At 28.0% G+C, this 27,542-nt stretch overlaps 2 protein-coding genes across 2 annotated transcripts; one reads left to right on the top strand and one right to left on the bottom strand.

Moving 5' to 3' along the window:
• The first annotated feature begins 3 nt into the window (after positions 1-3).
• On the top strand, positions 4-9,781 carry LOC113365645 (structural maintenance of chromosomes protein 2). Its single transcript, XM_026607155.1, has 18 exons — positions 4-264; positions 345-494; positions 564-725; positions 1,019-1,129; positions 1,195-1,473; positions 2,178-2,447; positions 3,582-3,824; positions 4,159-4,416; positions 4,664-4,810; positions 4,874-4,975; positions 5,361-5,599; positions 5,865-5,989; positions 6,167-6,360; positions 6,891-7,229; positions 7,424-7,624; positions 8,043-8,258; positions 8,530-8,739; positions 9,480-9,781. Exons 1-18 carry the CDS (start codon positions 97-99, stop codon positions 9,651-9,653), a joined length of 3,588 nt encoding a protein of 1,195 aa, XP_026462940.1. The 5' UTR covers positions 4-96; the 3' UTR covers positions 9,654-9,781.
• LOC113367026 lies at positions 9,692-23,800 on the bottom strand. The gene is made up of 8 exons (XM_026608655.1): positions 23,766-23,800; positions 21,640-21,733; positions 17,655-17,852; positions 15,994-16,104; positions 15,667-15,883; positions 11,457-11,694; positions 10,890-11,086; positions 9,692-9,795 (listed from the first exon to the last, which is right to left on the bottom strand). Exons 1-8 carry the CDS (start codon positions 23,798-23,800, stop codon positions 9,692-9,694), a joined length of 1,194 nt encoding a protein of 397 aa, XP_026464440.1.
• Positions 23,801-27,542: the final 3,742 nt, after the last annotated feature.

Genomic DNA, 27,542 nt, shown 5'->3' with positions numbered 1-27,542 from the left:
GTACGCTCTCATGTATCATTGTTTTATATCACTAGGTTTTTAATCATTTTTACAAGACATATATATGTTTTATATCTATTTTATATCTAGTCTATCATGTACATAAAAAAAATTATAATTGATGGTTTTAAGTCTTATGGAAACCGCACAGAAATCGGTCCATTTGATTCGCAATTTAATGCTATTACTGGTTTGAATGGGACTGGAAAGTCAAATATTCTGGATTCAATATGTTTTGTGCTAGGAATTTCAAATTTAAGCAATGTACGTTGAACAAAGCAATTAATTACAATTATTCTAAAAAGATGCAATGTTGTTTTCAAATCTTAAAATTTTGTTTTCAGGTGCGGGCTTCTTCTCTTCAAGACCTGGTTTACAAATCTGGCCAAGCAGGTGTCACAAAAGCAACAGTTACGATATATTTTGATAACACAAATAAAAAATGCAGTCCCATCAATTACGAACAATATGATGAAATTACTATATCAAGACAAGTAAGAAATTTATGAGAGTTTTTCAAGCTTCATTAGTAGTTGTTTGTAATGTATTATGAATCTTTTTAGATACAAATTGGAGGAAAAAATAAATACATAATTAACGGGGTGATTGTCCAAAATAAAAGAGTAATTGATTTCTTTATCTCTATACAGCTGAATGTAAACAATCCAAACTTTCTGATTATGCAAGGCCGGATCACAAAAGTTTTAAATATGAAACCAATTGAGGTATGGTAAATGCTTGTTTGCATTTTATACAATATATGCACATGTTTCATGTAAACATTTTATCGACGCTTTTTACTCATGAACTGTCTTTCTATTTTTTCTTTTTGTCTGAAAATTTATTCTTTATTATCTTATTGCATTTTATATTTTTATTGTTGAATGTGTCAAATAAAGCATAATTCATTTATATAACAATATTAAAATATCAGGTCTCTGTAAATGGTTCTAAACACTGAACAAGTTTATAATATAACAATAAATAAATGTAATGTAATTGAATATAATTATTTTAGATTCTTTCACTTATTGAAGAGGCTGCTGGCACCCGTTCATATGAAACGAAAAGAGAAGTGGCTAATAAAACAGTAGATAAAAAATGCCCCAAATTACAAGAAATGGCTTCAGTAAGTACTTGCAGGCCGCAAATTAATTGAATCTTTGAATTTTTATGAATAATTAAAACATTTAGCTTATAGAAGGTGAAGTTACACCTCGTCTGGAGAAGCTTCGCTCAGATAAAGTTCTTTTTATGGATTATCAAAAATTGCAACGAGACTTAGATGTATCTACACGTATATTTGTAGCCCATAAATATTCAAATCATAAGAAAATGATAGAAAGCATTGCTAAGGATCATTTAAAGTTTGAAAATGATATTCAAGCATTTCAAGATAAAATAAAAAATAATAAAGATGAATGTGTGAATATTGATCAAAAAGTGATTAATATGCAAGAACAGAATACTGAAGTAAGTTAATATTTATTTTACATTACATACAGTGGTGTTGTCGAGCCGGAACGCACCGGAACGTCGTTCCGGCAAAAAACAATTTAAAAATCGCTACACACAGAAAAAGATTTAATAAGTGAATTTTATAAATTATAATTCAACTAATTTTTATTAAATGTTTCTATTATTGTAATAAACATACACATGTGTGCACAGAATGGGTTTTGTAATAATTTTTGTTTCTTTTCTTTTCGAACGGAACCGGAACAAACATGAGAACCGGTTTTTGAACCGGTTTATGAACCGTTTTTTTAATTTTAGCGTTCCGGCAAAAAAAATATTACCACAACAACACTGATTACATATTTAGTTTTCCAAAAAACACATTAATTAATTTTTTTAAATTGTACATCTTTTTTATTTATTTATTTATTTAAATACATGCCTGTGATGAAATTTACATCCCTTTGCGCAATATTTATTAATATAGTTATATTGCTAATCTTAAGTTTAAAAATTGCCATACTAGTCATTACAATTATAAAGTGTTCAGTTATAAGATTTCAATATAATTGGATTTTAATGGCTTTGATTTTTTAATTCATTTCATACTCTAATGACTTACTCTTCATTATTGTTAATCCTTCTGGCTATAGGCACTATTAAGTAAAGTTGACTTAAATTTTGTTGGTTCTATTATTTCATTCTTATTTAATTTTTAGGACAATGAAGAATTACGTAAACTTGATGCGGAAATCAAAGAACATAACATGAAGGAGGTTACTATAAATGCACAACACAAATCTGTTTCATCTTCAATTAAACGTGAAAATGAAAGCAAAAATTTGGTCATGAAATCATTGAAAGATGACCAAGATCTTCTCCAAAAAAAGGAACAATTAATGGGAAAATCAGATCAAATTTTTTCAGATTTGAAAAAGGCAGATGAAACTGATTCAAAGGCTCTTGAAATAGCTGAACGCAGATTAATGGTAAATGTATTATTTTTCTTCTTTTAAAACATTTGTATACAGGTAGTAACATTCCAAAAAACTAGTTGTTATGTTATGGGAAATCACCTTAAATGAAACAAAGAACTAGTTACAAGAGGGGTTGCATTCCAGAAATTAATAATACTTGCTATCATATTTTTATAATGAAGATAAATGTTTTTATTATTTTTTTAAAGAAGTAATATGTATTAAATGAATGAAATGATATCTTCTTTGTCAGAAGTATGTACTATTCAAAGCAAGAGTTTTTTTTTGCTGATAACCTTATCCTCTGAGCATTTTGCTTTCACTACCTTTATATCCATGTTCTATATTTAGCAAATAATTGTTATTTTCAATTTACTAAAAGAAATTTTCTTCATATGATACTAAGGATATATGGAGCTCTCTCTTAAATTTAGGGCATAAGAAACATTTTCATTTAAGAAATATAATTACATGTTCCGGTAAGCCAAAACTTTTTTTCCAATCGAATGTACAGACTCAAATCAGGAATATCAAATGATATATCCTTTGCACTAGTTTTATTATGATTATTATGCTGTTGTATAGTGATATTGCCAATTAGATAGTTTTTTTTTTTAAGGGATTGCTCAATTCTCAAACTGTGTTACAAAGAAACCGTGCAGTAAAAGGACCATTGTTTTAATATTTTTACTGGATATCATAAGGGAGATAGTTTTAATTATCAAACTGTGTTAAATTGGTGTTACCTTTATATAAAACCTATTCTGAGTGGTTATATATTAATTTAGAAATATGAACAAACAGCACTTTTTTGCACTAATTTATTAAATAATATTAATTTTACAAACATTTCGAGACTAGGTTTGTCTCATCATCAGTGTATTATAATTAGAATCTAAAATATGAAAATCTTAAATAGCACTATGTGTTAACAGTTCTAACTTGTTCCATTATTTAATAAATTAGTGAAAAAAAGAATGCGGTTTGTTTATATTTCTAAATTAATATGCATATATATAAATATATATATATATATATATATATATATATATTTATATATATATATACTTCTACTCTCAAGCTAGTTTTTTTTTATTTGTTTTTTTAATCTTTTAATGATCTAACTCACTCTCTCACTCAATTTAGGCTATATCTGCTGGTTTATCGGCAGATGAGGAAGGCAATGCAGTTGCTGTTCAAGATCAATTGACAAAAGCTCAGGAGACAGTTATTAATTCAGCATCATTGTGCAAACAATACGAAATGGAGTTAAACCATTTCCAATCAGAACTATCTGATCTTGAGAAGGCAACATGTAAAGCAGATACTCAATACAATAATGATAAAAGTAATCTGACTAGACTTCAAGCAGAAATTGATAAATTTAAGGTAATTTTATCTTAGATTTCACTAATTACCAATTAAAATCACTAATAATTGCTACTGTCTGTGATTTATCAAATTAACAATGATTCTTTTTTTTTTTTTTGTGAAAGCACTATAAAACATTTCAGAGTTTCTAATATTTTCCAAAATAGATGTGAGATTTTGCACCATTTCATGGTATTATATATTTTTAATACTCACTTAACTTTGTACTAAAATCTAAGTTAAGAAGTTTGTAAATGGTATTGTTTTATTAATTTAATATACATGCAAAAAATATACTTCTATTAACTTTACTATATTTCAATTATAAAAAAATATTTATATGTATCTGCAGGTAAAAATGCAAGATATAAATTATTCTGAAGAAGAATTCCGAAATCTTTCGCAAGCACAAAATGGACTCACTCAAGAATGTCGAGCTAAGAAGTACAAGTATGAAAACTTGCGAGCAGCAAATGAAAGATTTAATTTTGATTTTCAAGACCCTGAACCTAATTTTGACAGAAGACGTATTCATGGTATGTTTTGCAAATTGTTTAAACCAGTTTCGGATGACTACAGGCAAGCCTTGGAAATTTGTGCAGCAAGCAAGGTGAGTTTGTTGAACATCTTTGTTTTAATATTTTTACCGGATAAGGACTCTGCAGGATAATTCCATGAGACCATCGGTTGAGCCGTTTTTCTGAACATCTTGAACCAATTTAGAAAATTTAGAAACGTTCAAAAGATATATATATATATATATATATATATATATATATATAATATTTATAGATATAAGGTATAATATTAATCAACATTAATATTAATCAGACCTTTAATTTAAATTTATTTAATAGCTATACAATATAGTTGTCGATACTGAAGAGACTGGTAGAAAACTTCTCAAAAATGGACAACTGAAGACCAGAGTAACGATAATTCCTTTGAACAAAATTTCTGCACGATCAATTGATAGAAGAACAGAAGAATTTGCTAAAAGTCTGGTAAGCTTTCAGGCAGTGTGCTTCCTTGTCATGTAGTTCCCTTATAATAAAAATTTTATTTAGGTGGGTGCCAATAAAGTTCAAGCAGCTATGAATTGCATAAGATTTTCGGATGTAGATGAACCAGCAATGAAGCATGTTTTTGGTTCAATGTTCATTTGTGAGGTAACTGTTAAGTTTTAAAAATTGTCTTTGTCTCTATGTACGTTGTATCTAAATATATATATATATATATATATATATATATATATATATAAAAAAAATTAAGCAAAAGCCTCAGAACTACACATCTACCAAAGTAATTACATATTGTGTTTTTTATTGTCATCTTTTGTGATTTAGCAATATTTTAAATTTTGTTGCCTTACTTAGTGGTTTTGTTAAACAAAATTTATTGTATTTAACAAAACGAATTAAACTAATAACTTTGAAATGTTTCGGGTACATTTTTTTTTCAGTTATGATAATTTAATCTGTATTAAATTTGTGTACTAGTTTATAGACTCTGAATTCTGAAACTGGCATTTATATACCATTATTATTTTTTAAGGATTTAGATACTGCAAGGAAAGTGGCTTTTCATCCCAAAATTAAGCTTAGATGTATCACATTAGATGGGGATGTTATGGATCCAGCTGGAACACTTTCTGGAGGTGCTGTTTCTCGTGGAGCATCTCCTTTACAAGTTTTATATGAATTAGAAAATCTTGAATATGATCTTAAATGCAAACAGGAAGAATTGCAAAATGTTAATGCAAGATTAAGCAAAATGTCATCATTGGCTGATAAGTAAGTGAAATCAACTGAATTTGATTTTTAGTATTACTTTTAATTTATTAATTTATTATGAAATTTCATGTTTAGCCACTTTCATTGAATAACTGTATAATTTTCTAAATATTTTATGGGGTGTAAAAAAGAGAAAGAGTGTCTATTTATGTATATCTTTGTAAATATATATACATAAATTAAAGCTCCATTATCAAATGATATTTTGAATATCAATTTTTTTTGTAGATCTTTATTTGAAATTTCATAAAACTCATATTTTTAGATATATGGACCTAAAGCATCAAATAGATGTCAAATCTATAGAACTTCAAACAGTGCAAAGACGATTAGAACAAACAGATTTTCATCATCATCAAGAGGAAATGAAAAAACTTAGGAAAGACATAGGTAATAATTACAGGCATCAGTAATCAATTCTTTTCATTCTAAATTAGTAATAGTTTTGCAGTTCTTCTCTCAAAATGTGAATAGAAATTAACAAGTAAAAGTAAATCATAAAGTATTATATACATTTATGATTTTTTTTTTTTTAAGATTTCAATCTATATCTCATAATTCTTTTAGCGTCTCACTTAAAGTTACTGGAGGAAACAAAAACTACTCATGAAAAAGCTAAAAAGGCTGTTACTGAATTAACTGCAAAAGTTAAAGATTCAAAAGGAAGCAGAGAAAGAGATTTAAAACAAGCTCAGCAAGATGTTGAGAATGCTAGAAAAAAAGCAGATAGTAGTAAGAAGAAATGGCAGGCTCGGGAACAGGCATGTCAATCTTTTTTACTTACTAACAAATACTTCAATTAGCTTTATATTTTAACTATCTTTAGGAAAACTTCATGAACTTTCCTACTTTAAAATGTGTTATGTAGTTGATAAGTAAGAATAGAGTTATATCAAAGAGTTCTTAAAAATTTCATAAGAATTACTTTCAATACTTATCAGCATACTAGTAAATAGCATTGACAATCGATTCATACCAAATTGTTTTTATATTTCTAAGAATGAATGACAAAAATTATTGTGAGCTATGAAGAAGTAATTCAATTGAAATTTAGTAGTGTAAATTTCAAACCAACCATAGCTTAGTTTCTTTATATTATGCTATACTTTTATATTGTATTGTAAACAAATATAATTTATCAATCTTATTGTATTTATTGCTATTATGCTTAATATTAATTATAACAAGAATTAGTTTTGGAATGAGATAGATATTGTCATGTTTTGTCATGTCCTTAATTAGGACTTTATTTTATTGCCAAATATTGTTAACATGTTTGCTGTATTTTCAGGAGTTTTTGTGCATGACTATAGAGATTTCGGAACTGAAAAATCATATTAACGAATATCAAGAACAAATTAAAAAATCTGATCAAATAATTGAAGAAATTAAGAAAGAACTCCAGAATTTAGAAGCAGAACAACAGACACTACAGCAGCGTTCCAAAGAGTTAGAAATGTTAATGAAAGAAAAGAAAAATCTTTTAATTCAAAAGAATAGTGAAGTTCAAAAGATTATTACTCGAAAGGAAAACCTTGAAAAAGAAAACGAGGAAATAAGTTTAAATATTAAGAAAACTGAACAAAGTCTTAAGAAGAAAAAGAATGAATTGGAAGATAATACAGAAAAGGTAAATTTGAAACTGTTTTTCATATGCTCTTTTTAATACTTAAGTGGTGATATTAATTTATATATTATTCAAAACCTGTATCTTATCTCAAATTAATACTTAAAAGATGTTTAAATTATTTCTATATTATAATGTTTTATATATAGAACTATATTAATAATGTTTTATAAATCTAAATATAAATACATTTTTAGAAAGATGATCTTTTATCAAATTATCCTTGGATCAAAGATGAAGAAGAATTATTTGGAAAACCTGGTACATGCTATGATTTCAGAAAAATAGATATGAAGGAACTTGCAAGAAAAATTAGTATTATGACTGAAACTAAAAAAACCATGGAACGTAATTTGAATCATAAAGCCATGTCTATGCTGCCCACTGAAGAATCTAATGTGAGTTCTAATAGATATACGAATACATTTTTTGCATAATTTGCATAACTTTTTCAATTACGTAATTATCTGTTAAATCAAATAACGGTTTGAATATCAAGATTTTTTAAAAAATAACTAAAATTTCTAGAAAATCTCAAAGATAGTTAATTTTATTTTAAATCATGTGGTACTATCAATTAATTTAATAAAACTTTTCTATTGCCTTTGTTTATGTTGAATAGTTGAATATATTTTATATCATCATAGATTACTTGCTTTGATATACAACTAAGAAATTATTCAAACTCACAACAGGTTATTAAAACATTGGAGAAACAAATTAAGCAAAAAGTTATATTTTTAAAATTAATTTATAACAGCTATATGAGCTTAGTTAATTTTTATTTGTTTAAGAAGTATGTTAAATTATTTCTAGTTCAACAATGCAGTACAAAGAAAGCAAATGGTTGAGGAGGATCAACATTGGCTTAAGGGTACACTTTCACGATTAGATGCTGTCAAGAAACAGACTATTGAGGAGGCTTATAAGCATATCAACAAAGATTTTGGCTCTATATTTGGTACATTACTGCCTGGTACTAATGCAAAACTTCAACCTGTTGAAGGAAAACCGCTTTCTGAAGGATTGGAAGTAATGTTTCATAAAATAAAATATTTAGTTATTGTGTTTCATATTCTATTGCTACAATTTTTCTATGCTCATTTAATAAATTTCTGTTTTCTGTATAATAGTTTTAACATATTGACCACTTATTCAAACTGCACAATATTTTGTTGTGAACCTTAATATGATAATTAGTAGATTGATACACAACAAGATAGAAGTATTGTTAATCTTTCAATTTTTGTCTTAATGACTTAGTTCAATGTTGACAAAATGTTTATTTGATTTATTTTTTAAGGTAAAAGTCTCTTTTAATAATGTTTGGAAAGATTCTTTGAATGAATTGAGTGGAGGGCAAAGATCTTTAGTTGCTTTGTCTTTGATTTTGGCTATGTTGCTCTATAAACCTGCTCCTTTGTATATTTTGGATGAAGTTGATGCTGCCTTGGATTTATCACACACTCAAAATATTGGACAAATGTTGAAAAATCATTTTAAAGGATCGCAGGTAACTACACACAGATATTCACACACACACTACTTGTTGCCATAATGTAACTTTTTGTTTTGCAAAATTATATAACAAATGTTAATTAAATGTAATATTCGTGCAATGTATATCAGAGTTACAAAGTTATATAAGAAATGTTAATTAAGTGTAATATACAAGCAATGCATATTGGAAGTTAACAAGTTATATAGAATTGGTACCCAATGCAATAAATGTGCAATGTTTTGTTAGAAAACATTTTTGTCATTTTTTATTGAAAATTCGACTATTTAAATTTAATTTTTTCATGCTATTTCCATACAAAACTTTGATTGAATTGATTGAATATATATCAATATAAATATTTAATTTAATAATAAATTTAATAAAGCTTTTTTTTATTTATGTATTATATTTAATTTCAAATAATTGGATCATTACTAATATTATTGCCATCAGATATGCATTTGTTTTAGTCATAAAAAATAATATTATTGCAAACAATTATGTTTAAATATAAATATCTTTAAAAAGTAGTAGAAGATATTACTTAAATATAATATCTACATATAATATTTTTAAATACATTCATTAAATCTTTTCGATTTGGTGCACATATATTAAAAAATATGTAAAATACTCATTCATGCTCTATTAAAAATGCCACTTCAATATTCAACTATGAAATTTTACATTGTGATGTATAATAAACTGTACAGTATTGTATCACCAATTTTACATTCCTATATTGTTTTCAGTTCATAATCGTCTCTTTAAAAGAAGGAATGTTTAACAACGCAACAGTATTGTTTCAAACACGGTTTGTGAATGGAATGTCAACAGTTATTCGAACTACTCAAGAGTCAAAGAAACGTCACATTGAAAGAGAAAATGATGATGAAGAGCACTCAGGAAATAAGCAGAGAAAATAATTTGTATGTGGAACAGTATTACGATATTTGAATAAGTTTTAACATTTGGAGTCAACTCTGAGAGGTAAAATAACTGATGGTTCACAGGACTTGGGATTATCATCATATATGGCCCATGTTCTCTCTATACAGTCAAAAATACCTGAAAAGTGATGATTATTTATTGCAAATATATATATATATATATATATATATATATATATATATATAAATTTTAGTTTTAACTTTTGATATTATTATAGCTCATATCATGTTTTATGATATAGTTAGTTTATTAGTTTATTAGAGCTTCAGAAAAGTTTACATGTGGCATTATTAATCGGTGAGCTATATGTTAATAATATTTTTATACTAAATTGTTTTAAAATATTTAAATATAGTTTTATAATCCAAATATAGTTCTTTAAATTTGTATCATTCTTATGCATAGTATGTAAACTAGATAGATTAGTATTGAAGAATTGAAGGGTGCTATATATCTGTGAATGAAACGGTTTAAAATATAAACTTATTACATTTACATATATAATATATATATATATATATATATGTTAATTTTTTTTTAATAATTTAGATGTTGAAATATGTGAGATTAAATCTTCAGGGCAATACATCAATTAAAAACTTGTAGGAACTTATAACATTGTTTTGTGTTATCTTCAGTGGACTAGTTTGAAAAAACAGATTAAAACTCTTAATTCAAACTACTATATAAAGAAAGTGATATGGTGTAAAAACTTACATGTAATTGCATGTAATTAAATTTTAGTAATAATTGTTCACAATTGCACTACTAAAACAGTTTTTGTGACTTTAAATCGGAACAATTTTATAAATTTTTAGAAGAATTTCTTATTGTAAAGAGCACATGTTGTAATGTCGATGTCCGATGCGACAGTTAATCAAAATGTGCAAAACACATGTAGATTAGGTAAAAAAAGGAACAAGCGGAGGGTGCATATAATTAAAAAGATGTCAATTGTGAGGGTGGACATAGTTGGTAAGAATTGAGATAAAAATAATTAAATAAAAATAATAATAATAAAAAATACAAATTCGTCTACTGAAGATGACACAACACAATGCATCGAAACATATGGAAACAATAAAAATGTTATAAGTTCTTTCAAGTTTTTAATTGATGTATTGCCCTGAAGATTGAATCTCATATATATATATATATATATATATATATATATATGTCCAATAAGCAAATTTGTAGCAGTACATACATACCCACAGCTATTGTTTTAACATAATCATCCGGACCATTATCTTGAAAAATATTATGATCTGTTCTACTTTGATCACCGAGTGCATTAATGGCATCCAATTTGCATTTGGCAGTGCCTCTCTTGTCCAATTCATCCATTCGCGCTTGTGAATTTTCTATTATGAAACCTTCCACCTCTGGAGTTTTCAACCGTAAGAGTCTGCAATTTTTTTTTAACTTCTGTATTATTTTATTGCAAAACATAAGAAGTTTATTAATCCCTTCAAAATTCTTTGAATGTTTCATATTAATAAAAAATAGTACTATTTAGGCATATACGCATAGGCCTAAATGGTTATTGCATATTTGTATTTTAACAGATATAAAAAATTAATGAAGATATTGTTGAAATGAGTAAACATAATTAGTGGTTTATCTAAATACATTTCTTCTTACATTATTTTTAAGAATAGTTCTTTGTACAACAATAAATAATGTAGATTGTTATAATTAAAAAAAAATTGCTGACAAAATCATTATATTATTCACAGTCGACGATAAGTTTTTGTGATGAATTTGTGGCAATGTACCTGTTGCAATGCACAAGATTTTTTCCCGGTCCAGCACATGTAGCATCAATCAAACTTTGGTCCTGGTCATCATCTGCAGGTGCAACTTCAATATTATAAAAAACCCTAGGTTTGTCATCCAAAAATGTAGCATTTACAGAAAAGGCATCGGCCGCGCCGCAACCTGCATCTTCTAAAATGCATTTTACATCGCGAATGGATTTTGCAGCTAATAATGCACGTCCGAGGAAATGGCGCGCTGGTGGAATGAATAAATAGAAATTGAATATCCGAACACATAAAAGATGTTGAAGGACAGTTTTATGAATATTTTGAGGTAAGTCAGTAAGTTCATGATTATTTATAAAAAGGTTGGGAAATCTAATTTTGTGTTGTCTCCACATTTCAAAACATTATGAATAGTTTAAGACTAAATTAGAAAAAAGTATGTGTTTGCTCATGTTTGTGTATATCGGCCAATTTTTGAATTTTACCGAAGTTTTCACAAAAAACGGCTGAATCAATTTAAAAAATGTCAATTTAAAAGTCATTTGATGAAGCCAGGAAATGGCGCGCTGGTGGAATGAATAAATAGAATTGAATATCCGAACACATAAAAGATGTTGAAGGACAGTTTTATGAATATTTTGAGGTACAGTTTAAGTTCATGTTTTAGCTATAAAATTTGGGGAATCTAATTTTGGTTGTCTCCACATTTCAAAACATTATGAATAGTTTAAGACTAAATTAGAAAAAAGTATGTGGTTTGCTCATGTTTGTGTATATCGGCCAATTTTTGAATTTTACCGAAGTTTTCACAAAAAACGGCTGAATCAATTTAAAAAATGTCAATTGAAAAGTCATTTGATGAAGCCAATGAGCACTCGCTTTGGTTTGTTAGTTATTTGTTTTTTAAACTTAAGTATTTATGCAAAACTGAACGATGTGCATGTGAATCAATATCTGGTTTTTCATATCATAATGCTCTAAAGCAACTCGGTATAGTTATAAATCACTCATAAAATAATTTGTTGATTTCTTGTAGATTAAGTCGATTATTTACTATATCGGAAAGATCATGCAACTTTTGGTCTATATTTTTTACAAGTTATTAATTAACGTTTTGAGTAACAAAAAAAAAATTGGTACCTGATCTTTGCTCTCCAAATTATCCGAAGAAAAAAAAAATAATTCAGAATAATAACGCTATTGCATGGTTTACGGACAAGGTGAATTAATTTTTTCCACAAAATAGCAACTGTTTGAAACAAATTTACAACGTTTTTTGATATTCGAATATTGAAATTTTGAAAAATATTAAAAATCGGAATTTATTATTTATACTGAAAAGAAGTTTATACTGCAAAGAAGTTGTATAAAGAATATTATGTAAAAATAGTAAGTCTCTCGTTCTAGTAAAAATTGAGCAATTATGGGTATAGTATCGAAAGACAGTTTCGAGAAAAACTCGTTTAGAGTTTTGCAGAGGAAGGAATCAAAGGAGGATTATTGTGATCAAATAGTTTCATTCCCAAAAAGACTTTAAATTTTGAAAAATCTACTTGTACACATATTATTGAATAGTTAAACTTTAAAATATTCAAAAAATAAATATTCAGTTTTTCAAAAAATTTTGACCATAATATCCTCTTAAGACAAAATGATATTTAATCCTAGTATATAGCATTGAGAAGGAAAATATTACTTCATACTCTAAACATACGGGTTGAAGGATTTTTCATGTAAACCATGGTTAACTGATTTGCAAATCAGTTAAGTTTTTACTAGCTAAGTAAACGTCTTAAGTTTTCTATGCTAGTAATAAATGAACAAATTTATATTCATCAAAATATAAAAATTATTATATTACCTTATCATATGCTTTAGTGACGATTATTTTTATGCATTTCTGACATACACATAATTTAATTTACACATAAGAAAGGACGTCAATTATTTTTGCTGTTTAATAGGTTTGTCAATCTTTTTCCATTCGTTGCATTTTATTTTTGCTTGATAAGATTAGGCATTCAGCGTTTTTCTTATAATTTTGGTCAATAGTAAGACAAAGAAAACAATATTTCTACATTACGTAGATTTTAAATTATTTTATTATGCAAATTATTTACTTATTACTAAAAAACCACAATATTTCTTGAATAACCTTGACCAAGAATTCGCGTAGTTCAGTATTTATTACTCTATTAGTTTTTAAATTTATACCGCGATAGTCGATTGCATAAAACATCCTTCAAATTTAATTGCGAATTGTAGTGGAAAATAACGCATTCCATGGTTTAATGTTGTTTCATTTAAATTTTTATATTGTTTCACAAAACTCTTCTCACTCTAAATCCTATGTTTATAAGAACATAATTCATTTTTTATATAGAAGTTATATTTCCACTAGGGGTGAGTGGCATTTTGTTCCGACATTTTGCCACTTGTATGAACTTTCCGGTATGTGTGAATAATCGACTCAATACAAAGCGAGTTTTATTATGGTTTTAACTATTTCGATAAAATTTTTAACTGTTTATTTCGAAAATAAAGTTTGGCTTTCACTGATCATACAAGTGGCAAAATGAAAATAAATTATATTTTTATAAACATAGGATTCAGAGTGAGAAGAATTTTGTGAAGCAATCATGATTAAAAATCAATGCGATTTCCTCCTGATATTTTTTAAAAAGTGTTAAAAAATTTGAAATTTAGAGTGCAAAAAATTATAGTTCACACATACGTAACTAGTATAATTTGAAAGCTAACTCATTATCTCAAAAATTAATGAATTTTTATAACTTGTAACTTTTCGTAGGCCTTTAATATTTTAGGATGGGTTAAACCGATTAGTTTTTCGCAAAGATCGGCCGAGTCGTTTATTTACAAATAGCAGCTACGTGCAAAATTTTTTAACCAAAAATACTACTACAAGTTTAAAATTTCGACTAGTGTGGCATCGTGCCTTAAGGCAAATTGCTGGAACTTACCGTACCAAAAATAAAATTAAAAAAAAAAGATTAAATATGTTTTAAACTTTGAAAAGATTACATTTTCGAGAAATTTTAAATTTTTGAAAAAAAAACTTTTTTGGAAGAAAATGTTTTTTTTAGTTTGAAATATTTTGGAAATTTTGAACTTTTTTCAAAGCTTTAGCTCCATAGAGATGCAATATCGAAGCGCGTAAGCGCCGCGTCGCCGTCTAACGGGCAAACGAAACTCATAAAAATGTAAACTTGATTAAAATTGGTACACATTATTAAAATCTCCATAAAATATCTGATTTGATGTGCATATGTCTAATGATCATTTTTGACCTCAAAACTTTTTTTTACTAGATCTCCGAAACCGCTAGACATGTCTTCCCAAAAGTTTAATCAGCTTTTCCTCTTGTCAATACAAGTAAAATGTTTTTTGAATAATTAAAATCGGACGCTCCGTTCTCTTAAAAACTGAGTTACCGTCTTTGGCACCATTTGCCCCGTATTTTCGAAACGGCTATACCTGTCTATGCCAAAAACTAATCAGCACATCTCCTTATTAGTAGGAATCGAATGTTTTTTGAATAATTGAAATCGGTTGAACCGTGTTCCCGAAATCGTCGACAAAAATTTGTATTCGAACACACATACATACACACACATACAACATACATCCATTTTTTCTAAAGTATGCCAAAATGTTCAGAAACCTCTGAAACGTAACGATATATAAACATTTTCATTTTCGATTTTTTTGCGATTACTATATCTTGCCCTACAAGAAGTTAAAAACTGTTCTAAAGATATCAGATTTAATTAAATTTTTGGGACGTTTTCAATACACCTTATCATGACGATAAAGTTCATGATCTGATCGAACATTTTTAAATATTATGTTCAAACAAAAAATGAGGCTAAAAATGAGTATATTATAATTGTTTGAAAGATATCGATTGTAAATAGTATTGATTAGTTTTTAGTAATAAAAAAAATGATTATTTTATTTAAAAATCTGGATCTCAATTTATATTGATTGAGTCAATTATTTACACGTGTCGGAATATTTATTCAGCTCGCCTTAAGATAAAATAACACTCACGTCTAGTTTTAAATTGAATTGCGTTAAATTGAAACCGCATTAAAATGACTTTTCTTAATTGAGTATAGGAATGAGGATAATCTGCAACATTTACTATTTTTTCTATTCATAGGAATGTAAATACTGCCATCGTAAAAAAATAATATCTCACGTGTCTTTCCGCTACGCAGGTTCAATGCCTGGATGGTGTTAATACTGTAGACTAGGCCGTGCTGGTTATAGCCCATAGTATAACCAGGCAGATGTCCAGCATAACACAGAGATGTAAATTTTTCCTTTGTTCCATTCGGGCCATCAATATCACAAGCTACGAAGTAAAAATGGTTCAAATCTTCTGTGAGAGCGTCTTCAGTGTGGCACAATAGTTCCTGCGAATTAAATTCGTAAATGTTATTTTAAATCACTGGACGCTAAAAACGTATTTATAGAATTTTTTTGTACGATTTTGATTATTGTATTTTTTTAGATAGGTACTCACAGCTCCCGGCTGATTAATACAAATTGTAGTGCAACCATGATTAACATCCACATTGTTGTTTCTCTTCTCCACAACATTTGGAAGTATGTCATCGGAATGGAGCAAAAATAACTGAAAATAGATAAGTTGAAATTGTTCACTTGAACAAAAAAGGTGTGAATTGAAACACATAAAACCAGAAGAAAACAAGAGAAAAATACATGAAAAATTAAAAAGTGTTGGCGCTTATTCGGCATATTATGAAATTTCTCTAAAATTGCGAATTATTCACGTAGGGTAAGTTATTGTAATCGTCCAAAAATCGAAATTAAATTTTTTTGCATATCTTTACGAAGGTTTCTGAACATTTTGGCATACCTTAGAAAAATGGATGTGTGGTGTGTGGATACAATTTTTTATCTTCGATTTCGGGCGTTCTGATCAATTATTCCGATCAATTATATCCGATTTCAATTATTCAAAAAGCAATCGATTTCTATGGAAAGGGAGTCGTGCTGATTCACGGAATTTCGGAATTTAATTTTAATTCTAGGTAAAATTCAGTTTATACAATTCTTAAAAATATGAGATGAGGTTCTTCATTGTCAATCTATTTAAAAACATTTGAAGTCTCTCGAATATTGCATTATGGTATGGGAAGTTCCAGCAATTTGCCTTAAGGCATGATGCCATGCACCACTAGTTTCGAAAATTACTATATCGAGAATATTTTAAGACTTACAATTTATAGTAGCTTCTGTTAAAAATTGATTTAATTATTAAAATATGATGGGAGCTAAAATTCGATTTTTCGTCGAAAAAATTGCCGCACTATCTTCAAAAATTTCGAACCCCGCCAGAGTCATTTTTTTTTATTTTATTTTCACATCTATCTGGTTAAATATTATTATAATTAATAATTATTACTAATTTTTTGCATATACTACACAAATATATGATTGTTTGACATAAATATATGACTACGTAAATATTTGATTTGTTGCTTATACTACATAAATATATGATTGTTAGTGACAGCACTTCAAATGGATCAAAACGCAAATTTTTAAAAATTTAATCTTTTGGATCAATCCACGGACATCAGAATTTATTTGAAAGGTATGGTTTATTGAGCAAGGTTTCCAATTTTAATCCCCAGAATCATATGTTCCTAAGCGACTTTTTTTGCTCTATATGAATCGAATTTAGGGTGGTCCTTAATATGGATGTTTTCGAATTTCCTTGCTCCCAGTGGCTCAAATGCTTCCAAATTGATAAAAAAAAATCTCTGAAAGTTTTAGCTCTTAATATTAACTCTAACATAGTACGCACTCCAACCAAAGTTTCTTGGTTCTTTTTCTTAAGTAAATACATATGTTATGAAATACATCAAATTTTTATTGTAATTCTTTTATTCGTGATCAAAATAAGTAAATACAATGCTATTCTCAAAAGTTTGATTCACTTGTCGCTAAGTTTGGAATTTTACCCATGTTATTTCAATAGAAGCTTTGGTTGGAGTTTCATCTTAAAGTTAATATTAAGAGCTAAAATTTTCAGAGATTTTTTTTATCAATTTGGAAGCATTTGAGCCACTGGGAGAGATAAAATTCGAAAACAACCATATTAGGGACCAGCTTCATATATTTATATATTTAATAATTAGCTTATTGATGATTTACCTTGTGAAATGGTACTTTGGCTCCATCAGCAGTTCCTTCCAGTTCTTCAATGTATTGAGGCATTCGTTTCTTAACGGCGCATAGAGTATCATCATACACCTTTCTACCAGCAGCAGTTTCATACAGAGGCAGATAAGATTCATTTAATGGCACGGAAATTTCCAATAATGATGCTATCAAACTGGAAAATGTTCTGCCCTTTATAGAAAATTTTGTGTAAGTAATAATGTATGTTCTCAACCTGATATCATGAAAGCTTTCATGATTTGTTTAATAAATTTATTTTTATATTATTTCGCGAGCTCGCCCGTAGGTAAGCGGTTAAGAGCGACGGGACTTGTTTCAGAGGTCCCGAGTTCGATACCCACTTCGAGCAGCCTGTTGTCAGGCAACATTGACAACGATTTTCACTTGGAAATATAGATAGCAATATGTTTCCTATTTGACAAAAAATCACGAAAAATCACATGGGGGAGTGAGGAGTCTAGTAAGATATCACGTGTATTTATTTTTTACCTAAATTTTCAGAAAAAACAAAAATTTTACGTTTTTAGTTATAGTTTTACTATTATTTTTTGCTATTAAACAAATTATGAACCCGAACATAAATGCTTCAAATTTAATTAAATAATTATTAACTACCCGCAGCAGAAGTTTGTTTTCGCCAGAAAAACCTATATGCTCATTTTTTTGTTTCGCGATGTTTCAAGTCATTCTGAATCGAATGAGACCAAATTTGGTAATAAGTATGTGCTTGTTAAATCAATTAAAAAACTATTCTAACGATACCATTTGGGAATCGTGCGATAAGTTTTTGGTAAAGATCGGCGTTTCTTAGATTGTTCTGAAAATTTTGTTTTGGCGATTTTAATTCAACTTTGTATGGCGATAGAGTTTCTGGTCTTAATGAATAAAAATATTGAGTGCCTACGGAAGATAGATTAGTATAAAAATTAATTGATGTTTGAATTAATCAAACGCGCTTTAGAAAATCATGTATGTTTTAGACACGTGTTTATGTTTTTCAATTATGTGCAATTTTTGAATTACCAAAGTATTTCAAAATTTATATAGAATAATTTGAAATATTTTTTAAACGACAGACAATTCAGTGTCTATAGATCGGATCGGATGACAGTTTTCCTAAGGCCCTCTACAATCTGAAAATAATTTAAGGGGTTTACTTTGGTTTGGTAGTTAGTAGTTGTAAAAAAATAAATGTTAGTGCCAGAAACTATTAGTGCCCTCGGTTCATACAATAGATTATCATGAAGAATGTTTTTCAAAATAAAATTTGAAGAGAATTCAATATGCCAATGTATTCTAATTTAGCTTTTTTCTGTAAAAATTAAAAAAAAAACTATTGAAATGCAATTCAATCAACATAATTTAACAAAATAAGATAAAGTATTTCAGATTCTGAAAACGACATTTATAGAGAATTTCATTAGAAATAGAGATATAGCTTCAATAGCCATTATGGCTAATAGAATATAGCTGTGGCTAATAGAATATGGCTAGATATCACATTTTGCACTACCATATTCAAAATACCTATGGCTAATAGAATATGGCTAGATATCATATTTTACACTACCATATTCAAAATACCGGCCATGGTGTTAGCATTTAGTCATTTCCAAAATATTTCTTGAGTTCTTTATTTTTACTTTAGGAGGCATCCATTAATCACGTGATCATTTTTTTGGGAATTTTCAGACCCTCATCCCTCACCCACCAAAAATCACGTGTATTTTTGTTACGTGAAATTAATTATTAATTTAGTTTAGCTGCATGATTTCATTAGGACGAGTTGAGATTATATAGATTATCTGTATGTAGGCAATTATGATATTAATCTTAATACTACATAAATCTTTTAAATTCAATGTTGTGCATATGCTTAACCTTTAATCTTGACATAATAATCATATATATTTAATTATAAAAATTATAATTCCGCGATATATGATATAAGACCGGACGCGTTCCGTTATTATAATTTTTCTATATCGTGATTCGAACTGATCGTAATTGTATTTGCACGATTATCTAATTGACTGTAAAGTACGAACAAGGCTATGAACAATGCTGGAAAATACTCCTATTATTTGCATTTATGCAAATTTACTTTCGTTTGTTTTCTGGAAAAGATATATGAGAATACAGTCAAGCGCCGATTTAAGGATTTTTCAAACGAATCACATCTGTTTGTTAGTAGTAAATACATTATTGTAATCTCTGTATGTTAGTAGTAAATATATTATTGTAACCATCAACAGCATTAAATTAATTCGTTTATGGCAAAATAAATGTTTGTTCATGACCAATTAAAATTAATCCCAAAGTGAACAAATTGGTTGATAATATTGTTTATTTATCTAATCCTTGAGATGTAACTATGTATAAATACGCATTGTAAGTTTAGAAAATCTATTATATATATATATATATTTCTCAGAATGTCCCACATATGACATGGGTTCACTAGTGGCTTGATCACTTTAAATTTAACTTCACGAAGAAGTTTGTTTTCGCTAGAATATTCGATTTGCAAAATTTATATTTTTTCGATGTTTGAAATCATTTTGAATCGTTTGAGATTAAAATTGGAAGTAGTATGTGTGTATGTATCCGAGCCAAAATTTGTCGATTTTTTGTTTGCAAAGGTCTTCAACGATTTTAAACAATTAAAAGCCATTAAACTCGATGCGAACCCGCGTTGATTTTAGATTGTTTTTTTGAAAAATCCTGAATCAATTTTGAAAATTTAAAAATCGTTCGTTTTTCGTTCGTTTACAATATTATATGCTATGTTTAATTATTTCAATTCAACATAGTGTGCCGTAATTTTATCAGAACAATTTGAAAAGTTATTGTTATGAATGTTATGATAAGTTATAAACATATGGGGGATATTTATACGTATGGGGGGTATTTATACATATGGGAAAGATCATACATCAGTTTGTCTCGAGGCGAAATGACACTTACACCTAGCTGGTTGTCTTGCTTACTTTAGCTTCTAGCTTGTTTTTAAAATTTTGAGATTTCTTTTTAATATCCTTATTTTAATATTACTTCCCTTAGGGTAAGTAATAGTAATCGCAAAAAAATCGAAAATGAAAATTTTCATATATCTATACGTTTCAAAAGTTTTTGAATATTTTGGCATACTTAGAAAAATTGATGTATGTGTGTGTATGTGCATATTTGTGTGTGTGTGTGCGGATGCAAATTTTTGTCGACGATTTCGGGAACACCGATCAACCGATTTGAATAATTCAAAAAACATTCGATTCGTATTGATAAGGAGACGTGCTGATTAGTTTTTGGCGAAGGCAGGTCTAGCCGTTCCGAAGATACGGGGCAAAAAATGCCAAAAACGGTAAAGCAGTTTTTAAGAGAACGGAGTGTCCGATTTTAATAATTCAAAACATTTCACTTGTATTGACAAGATGAAGAACTGATTAAATTTTTGGAGAGGCAGGTCCAGCGGTTATGGACTCTCAATAAAAATAAGTTAAAAAAATGTCATTTAAATGACAATGACAAATGACAACCGCCAATTGGCGGTTAAAAATGTTTATTGGACATATGTACATTAAATTATCAGATATTTTATAGAGATTTTAATAATGTGTACACATTTTGTGTAAATTTTTTTGGGTTCCGTACCAAGATTTTCTATTACGGTACGGGAAGTTTTAGCAATGTGCCTTAAGGCACGATGTCATGCACCTCACTAGTTTTAATTTTATTTTCTTTAGATATAGTTAATTTTATATGGAACATAGTTTTCTTTTATTATTTCAATCTAAATGTTTGATTCCTAATCAAGATGGTAAAGCCCTAACGTAGAAGCAAATCTGACTTAATTTTAGCGACATTTTATGATATGAGGTCTTTCAAAATTCTATGTTTAAATTCGAAATTGTCATAAATTAGTAGATATTTTTTTTAAATAAAAATATTTATTTCTTACAATGTCAAATCCCACGTCATAATGTGATCCTCTGGTGTAGATAATGGGAATGCAATGTCTTCGTCCCAATTTGTCCTCAGTGCATTTACATTTGCTGAAAAAGTTGAGCATTTATTGCTTAAGATTAATTTTTACAATCCCGATGATTTTTTAACAAATAAAATAAAAATTAATTTTCAACACAAAACTTAATTATTTTATTATTATTTTTTTTTTTTTATTTTGAAATTTAACACTAAGTGCAAATAACGTAATTGAAAAACCGTAATTGTTCAGAGATTACATGTTATGAACAATTAACATGGACGACTTTGAAATTTTATACTGAAGTTTAACGTTATTACATGCATATAGTGTATTGTTATATTGATATTTCCGATTTTTTTGCTCACAGGGGCTCAAATACTTTCAAAATAATAAAAATAATATTTAAGTTTTAGGTCTTTAATATTAACTTTAAGACAGTCCGAACTCCAACTAATGTTTCTTATGAAAATAACATGAGTGAAATTCTATTTGTTTTTTTTAGAATTTTACAACTTAGCGACAAGTGAAACAAAATTTTGAAAATAACATTGTAATTGCTTATTTTTTTTTCATAAATAAAAAATTTACAACAAAAATTTGACATATTTTATGAATAAGTAATTTTCTTCCTAAGTATTTACTTAGGAAGAAAATTCAAGTAACTTTGGTTGGAGTGCGGACTATCTTAAAGTTAATAATGAGAGATAAAACTTTGAGAATTTTTTTTTTATCAATTTGAAAGCATTTAAGCTTCTGGAAACAAAAAATCAAAAATACCCATATTAGGAACCACCCTTATATGGATATTTATATTTATATGTACTTATATAAATATAACATAATATCAATGAGAATAAAAGCAAAAAGCTTAGGAGCTAACAATATTTTTAATTCCAATGCACTATTTCCAAAACTAAGACGCCTGTTTTAGCTGATCCATGCACTTTGAAGAATATTGTTACTATATCGAATAATACACATCCGTTTTTGGTCCAGTTTCTGAACCAAAACTTATAGTAGATATGTACATATTCAAAAAGTTAATTTTTATTCAAATAAATTATTGATTCAGTTTACACTGAACCAATTATTTAAAATGAAAATAAAAGACGATTAACAATATTATGTTAATATATTGTAAGGATAAATATTGATCTAACCAATCCTTTATGACTCTTAAAAAATTTGAATTTATTGATAAATAGAAGGAATAGATGGCACATTTATCAATCCTATCCTCTAACGTTTTTCTCAAAATCTTTTAGATATATTTTAAAAATCTTTCAAAAAATTTAAGTTAAATGAAAATATATTATTTTAATAGTGGAATGGTCGGTCAAGCGATTTCTTTGCAGTTTCTATAACAATAAGTTAAAAATCTAATCAATTAGTCGAATTTCACATTAATTAACTTCTATTATAGTTTTCTTCCAATTAGAATATAAAACAGTCAGTTTTTAGCTCATTTCGAATGGTGTAAACTAATTTTAGAAACTCTAAATAATCAAATGGAAATCGCAGGATTAATTTTGTGTAAACACTTATTGAACTATTTCATCCTAATTATCATATTTTTTGCAGGTTCTGAAAATTTAAATATTAATTGGTTTGGTATTGATCTTAATGTACTTTTATAGTTAATTATTGATTTATAAGACAATTTGTAATCACGGATCTTATAACTACAACTGTAGTATAAGGTCTGTGAACTTAATGCCTAATTGTGAAAGTCCTTTGACACTACCTCGTTTTTTTTTTTGACTCATTACATATATTAAGTATATATAATGTCTAATATCAAATATTATTCGAATATTTCTATAAATTGTAGTTCGGAGTGTATTTTTAGTTGAAATATGTGCCCGATGAGCTAGACATGATTCTATTCACGATTTGCTTAACTAAGAATAGCTGGTACATTTAATAAGCTTGGCGTCATTTTTCTTTGAAATTTGGATATAAAAGTAACTTGAAAGTATCGTATTATAATATACTAATTCTAATTATAATATGTATATTAAATTAATTAAAACATTGTCACGTTTTTTTAATAATATGCGGTGAACAGTGTAAAATTAAATTTTATCTCATCTGTTTACCTTTCTTTTGAATCTAGGAAAATGTCCAGCGTCATTTTGTAACAACCTAAATTTTTGCACTTGACAAATATTTTTTTTTAATTTTTTATATAATGTATTAAAGTAGCACAGTATTAAGAAATTATTTGATTATAATTAGTGTTTATTATTAATTTAATAATATTACAAGAACGCAGATATACATCAAGTACTATTTGTTCAAATCAAATTGAACGTTATCAAGACTGTTATTTATATTCACAAGAGGTGCGTGTGTGAGCATGCGCAATCGTCTAATTTCTATTTATGTTTATATATATGTATATAAATCTATAAAATTATAAATCCATATATCTATATGTAAGATATAAAAATGCAACAAAGTGATTACCTACGAGAGCACCACATATATAAATGCAATATTTTACGCGGCAAGGCCAATACCACAATCAGTCAAATATCCGATTACTTCTGCTATTGCTTCAAATCATGCACGATTTTGCATAAATATTAGTTTGCATTATAAAACTACTTGCATAAATTTTTTTAATATGTTAAACGAAGAGCTAGAGCTAAACGTATTTTAATGAGTTCGATTGCGGTTAAAATGATTGATGGAAAGGTTTTTTTTAATTTTGTCTTTAAATTAATTGCACAATTGAATTGAAAATGCAATGAATAGTCGAGTCAATGAAAGGATTAAACAGGCACACTTAGAAAGTTTTCAGGAATAGCTCCGATTTGTACAATTTTTTTTTTATTTTTTTGATTTAATTTTATTCAAAATCAGGAACATTTAAGAAAGAGAAAATATTTTTCTATTGTTAAAAGAATATCTATGTTATTTATACAGGGTGTTCCAGAATTCAACGTCAAGTCAAAACGGAGTGATAGCATTTTAGCGTAACTATCATGAAAAAAATTAGAATTCGAATTTCTCACGTGATTTGAAAATTGAGATGTTTAAAGTGCAACTCAGAGCTTCGGTCAAAGTGTGATCATTTTTGTTTATTGTGGTTAATTTTATTTATTTTTGTTCATTTAAATTTTGGAACGATAACCGTGAATAACATTTCTAGGACCATAGTCAAAAATTGTGATATAATTGCCACTTTCCAAACTTTTTGTCAAACTTGACTTTAAAATTTCTTTATCATTAAATGCCCTCTTTCAAAAAAATTGTACTAAAGTGTGGTGGTAGAGTTCCATTAAAAGTTCACGCATTTAATAAGGATTGTAAAATACTTGATAGTTTTATAATAAAATATTCGAGTAAAAAAAATCAAAAATCTATTTCTTCTATAGTTACGATCAATGCTATCAAAAGAATTGAAGTTGAATTCTGGGATACGTTGTATAACGAAATAAGTCTCTGAGTGTTTTTTTTTTCTGAAAAAAATTTAGTGTTTTTAATTATTGTGTTAAGGGTAGTTATTAATAGTACAATTGTTATTTATAATTCAAAATTTACATCATAAAATTTTACTAAGTCTGTCTAAAAATATATATGCCCAGGGTTTGCTTTAGGACACATACTTTTTTCAAATGATGATTTTAGGAAATATATTCGACTTTTTACAAAAAACTATCTTATATTCATTATATTTCGAAAACTGTGCAAGATACGTCTCAAAATATAACGTTAACAAAAAATGTCTGAAAGAGACCTGCATTTTATACGTATCTTTTACCATTTTCGGGGTATTATGAAAAATATTTTGAAATAAAATTATAAAAATATATAATGCTTTATAACGAAACTTATTTCACTTCTTCAAAAGTCATTTGTTAATCACCTATAGTTTTATCGCAGGTAAACTTGAAATTAACGAAAGAAAAATAAAATGCGGTAATTGAATATAAGGATAACACTACATGACAAAATTGGTACTTTTGCTTTTTTTTCACAAACTTTTTTTTTAAAATCTACTTAGAATTGTACGTTGATTTCAAATATACATTCCGTTTTTTTTTGTAACAGCTCTGGTTTTTGAGTTTCAGGAAACTGCAGCCATTAGCCATTTTAGCTATGATGATCGCAGTTTAACAACAACAATTCGGTATGGCATCGACTCCAAGACATTATATGTGCAATCCTAACAGTTTTTGATACATCTGCATTAAATATGTTTTCGAGAAATACCGAAAACTTATATCGAACTGCGTAAAAACAGCGTATTTCAATCATTTTAAAATAGAATTACGCAATTAAGATAAATCATGGGTTCTTCATACTATGTGCCAAAATTTCGTAGTGTGTTTACAACAATGTTCAATAGAAAAAAACATAATTTTAATTCCGCCGTCATATGTAATAAACTTCAGAATCACGAAGACGACTTTGCCTTCTCTGTGGTAAATATCAATGGAATAGACAATAGAAGCAAATTGTAATACTCCACGGCTCCATTGGTCTTGGAGCCTACTTTTCATCAGCTATACTACTCCTTTTTATGCTAATGATGAACAGTCTAGACTAGAACATCAACATCTACTGCCTACCATATAATGGATGAGATTTTAGCGTTGAAAGAGAAGACAGGATGAGTTAAAAAGTGATATATTCCATGATCCCTAAATTAGGCAACTCATAAAAAATCCACGATTTGTGAATTCTACGAGTATATCAGTTCAGAAGAAAACCAGGAAGTAATTCGTTTTGGTCGTAATAAATTTTCTAGGAAACAAAAAATTCAGTAACTTTATTGAGTTTCTCGATAACGAAACTTAAATTTAAACGCATGCTATCCAATTTAAAAAATCTAGGATGCAACATGAACATTAAAATTCATAACCCGCACTCCCAGTTGGAATGGTTTTTGGAAAATCTTGGAGATATGTCAGAGAAAGGCAGGGCGGAAGAATCCACCAAGACATGGGGACTATGGTAGACCGATATAAAGGTAGGTGGGACTTACGACGAAATCAGTCGTAAATTTAAGAGATATACCAATGTTACCTAACAATAATCAGAACATTGGTATATCTCGTAAACTAGATCTGTTGGCAATTTTCTGTTACTTTTTTGGGATCAACGTCCTCGAATTACTTAAAAACGATCATAACATCTGTGGGAACAAATTTAGTATTATGCAGTGTTTGGGCTCGCCCGTAGGTAAGCGGTTAAGAGCGACGGGACTTGTTTCAGAGGGCCCTGGTTTGATACCCACTTCGAGCAGCCTATTGTCAGGCAGCAGTGACAACGATTTTTACTTGGAAATATAGATAGCAATATGTTTCCACTTGTCCTATTACAGAGATTGTAATAAAAATTTATCATACAGAGATGTGACAACTGTTTGGGTTGCCATCTGTAATAAAACAAACGTAGTTAGATATTAATCACAACAGCTGGTTGAACCCATAAGTTCTGATCGCTGTTCAAATAAAATTATAAAAAACGCAGTGTTTAGTATCACGCATCGTACGATATTGGATTTAATTTTATTTTGAATATTTTTTCAAATCATAATACGTATTATTTATTTTTGGAGTAACATGAATGAATTTCATAATCACAAATTAAAGTAAAAACTTATCATACTAACTTGTTCTGCATTTTAATAATATCAATAACTTTGATTAAATTTCAAATATCTCAAATGATCCTTTCCTTGCGCAAAAAGCACGATTATTCTATTTGTACTTATACTACTCATTGATGATCCGTTACATTATACAAATAATTTTTAATATGAGAATACTACATACCTAGATTCTGCCATTGTCAATTGGTTTAATTAGTCCTCAAATATAAATACCGGAGATTGTCAAGTTCACGATCGGAAGTACTATTAT

Source organism: Ctenocephalides felis, unplaced genomic scaffold (assembly GCF_003426905.1).
Source record: "Ctenocephalides felis isolate EL2017-DRISC unplaced genomic scaffold, ASM342690v1 CF-g0.4_SCAFFOLD_01170, whole genome shotgun sequence".
Classification (NCBI taxonomy): domain Eukaryota; kingdom Metazoa; phylum Arthropoda; class Insecta; order Siphonaptera; family Pulicidae; genus Ctenocephalides; species Ctenocephalides felis.
This window is presented reverse-complemented; position numbering and strand designations above follow the sequence as displayed.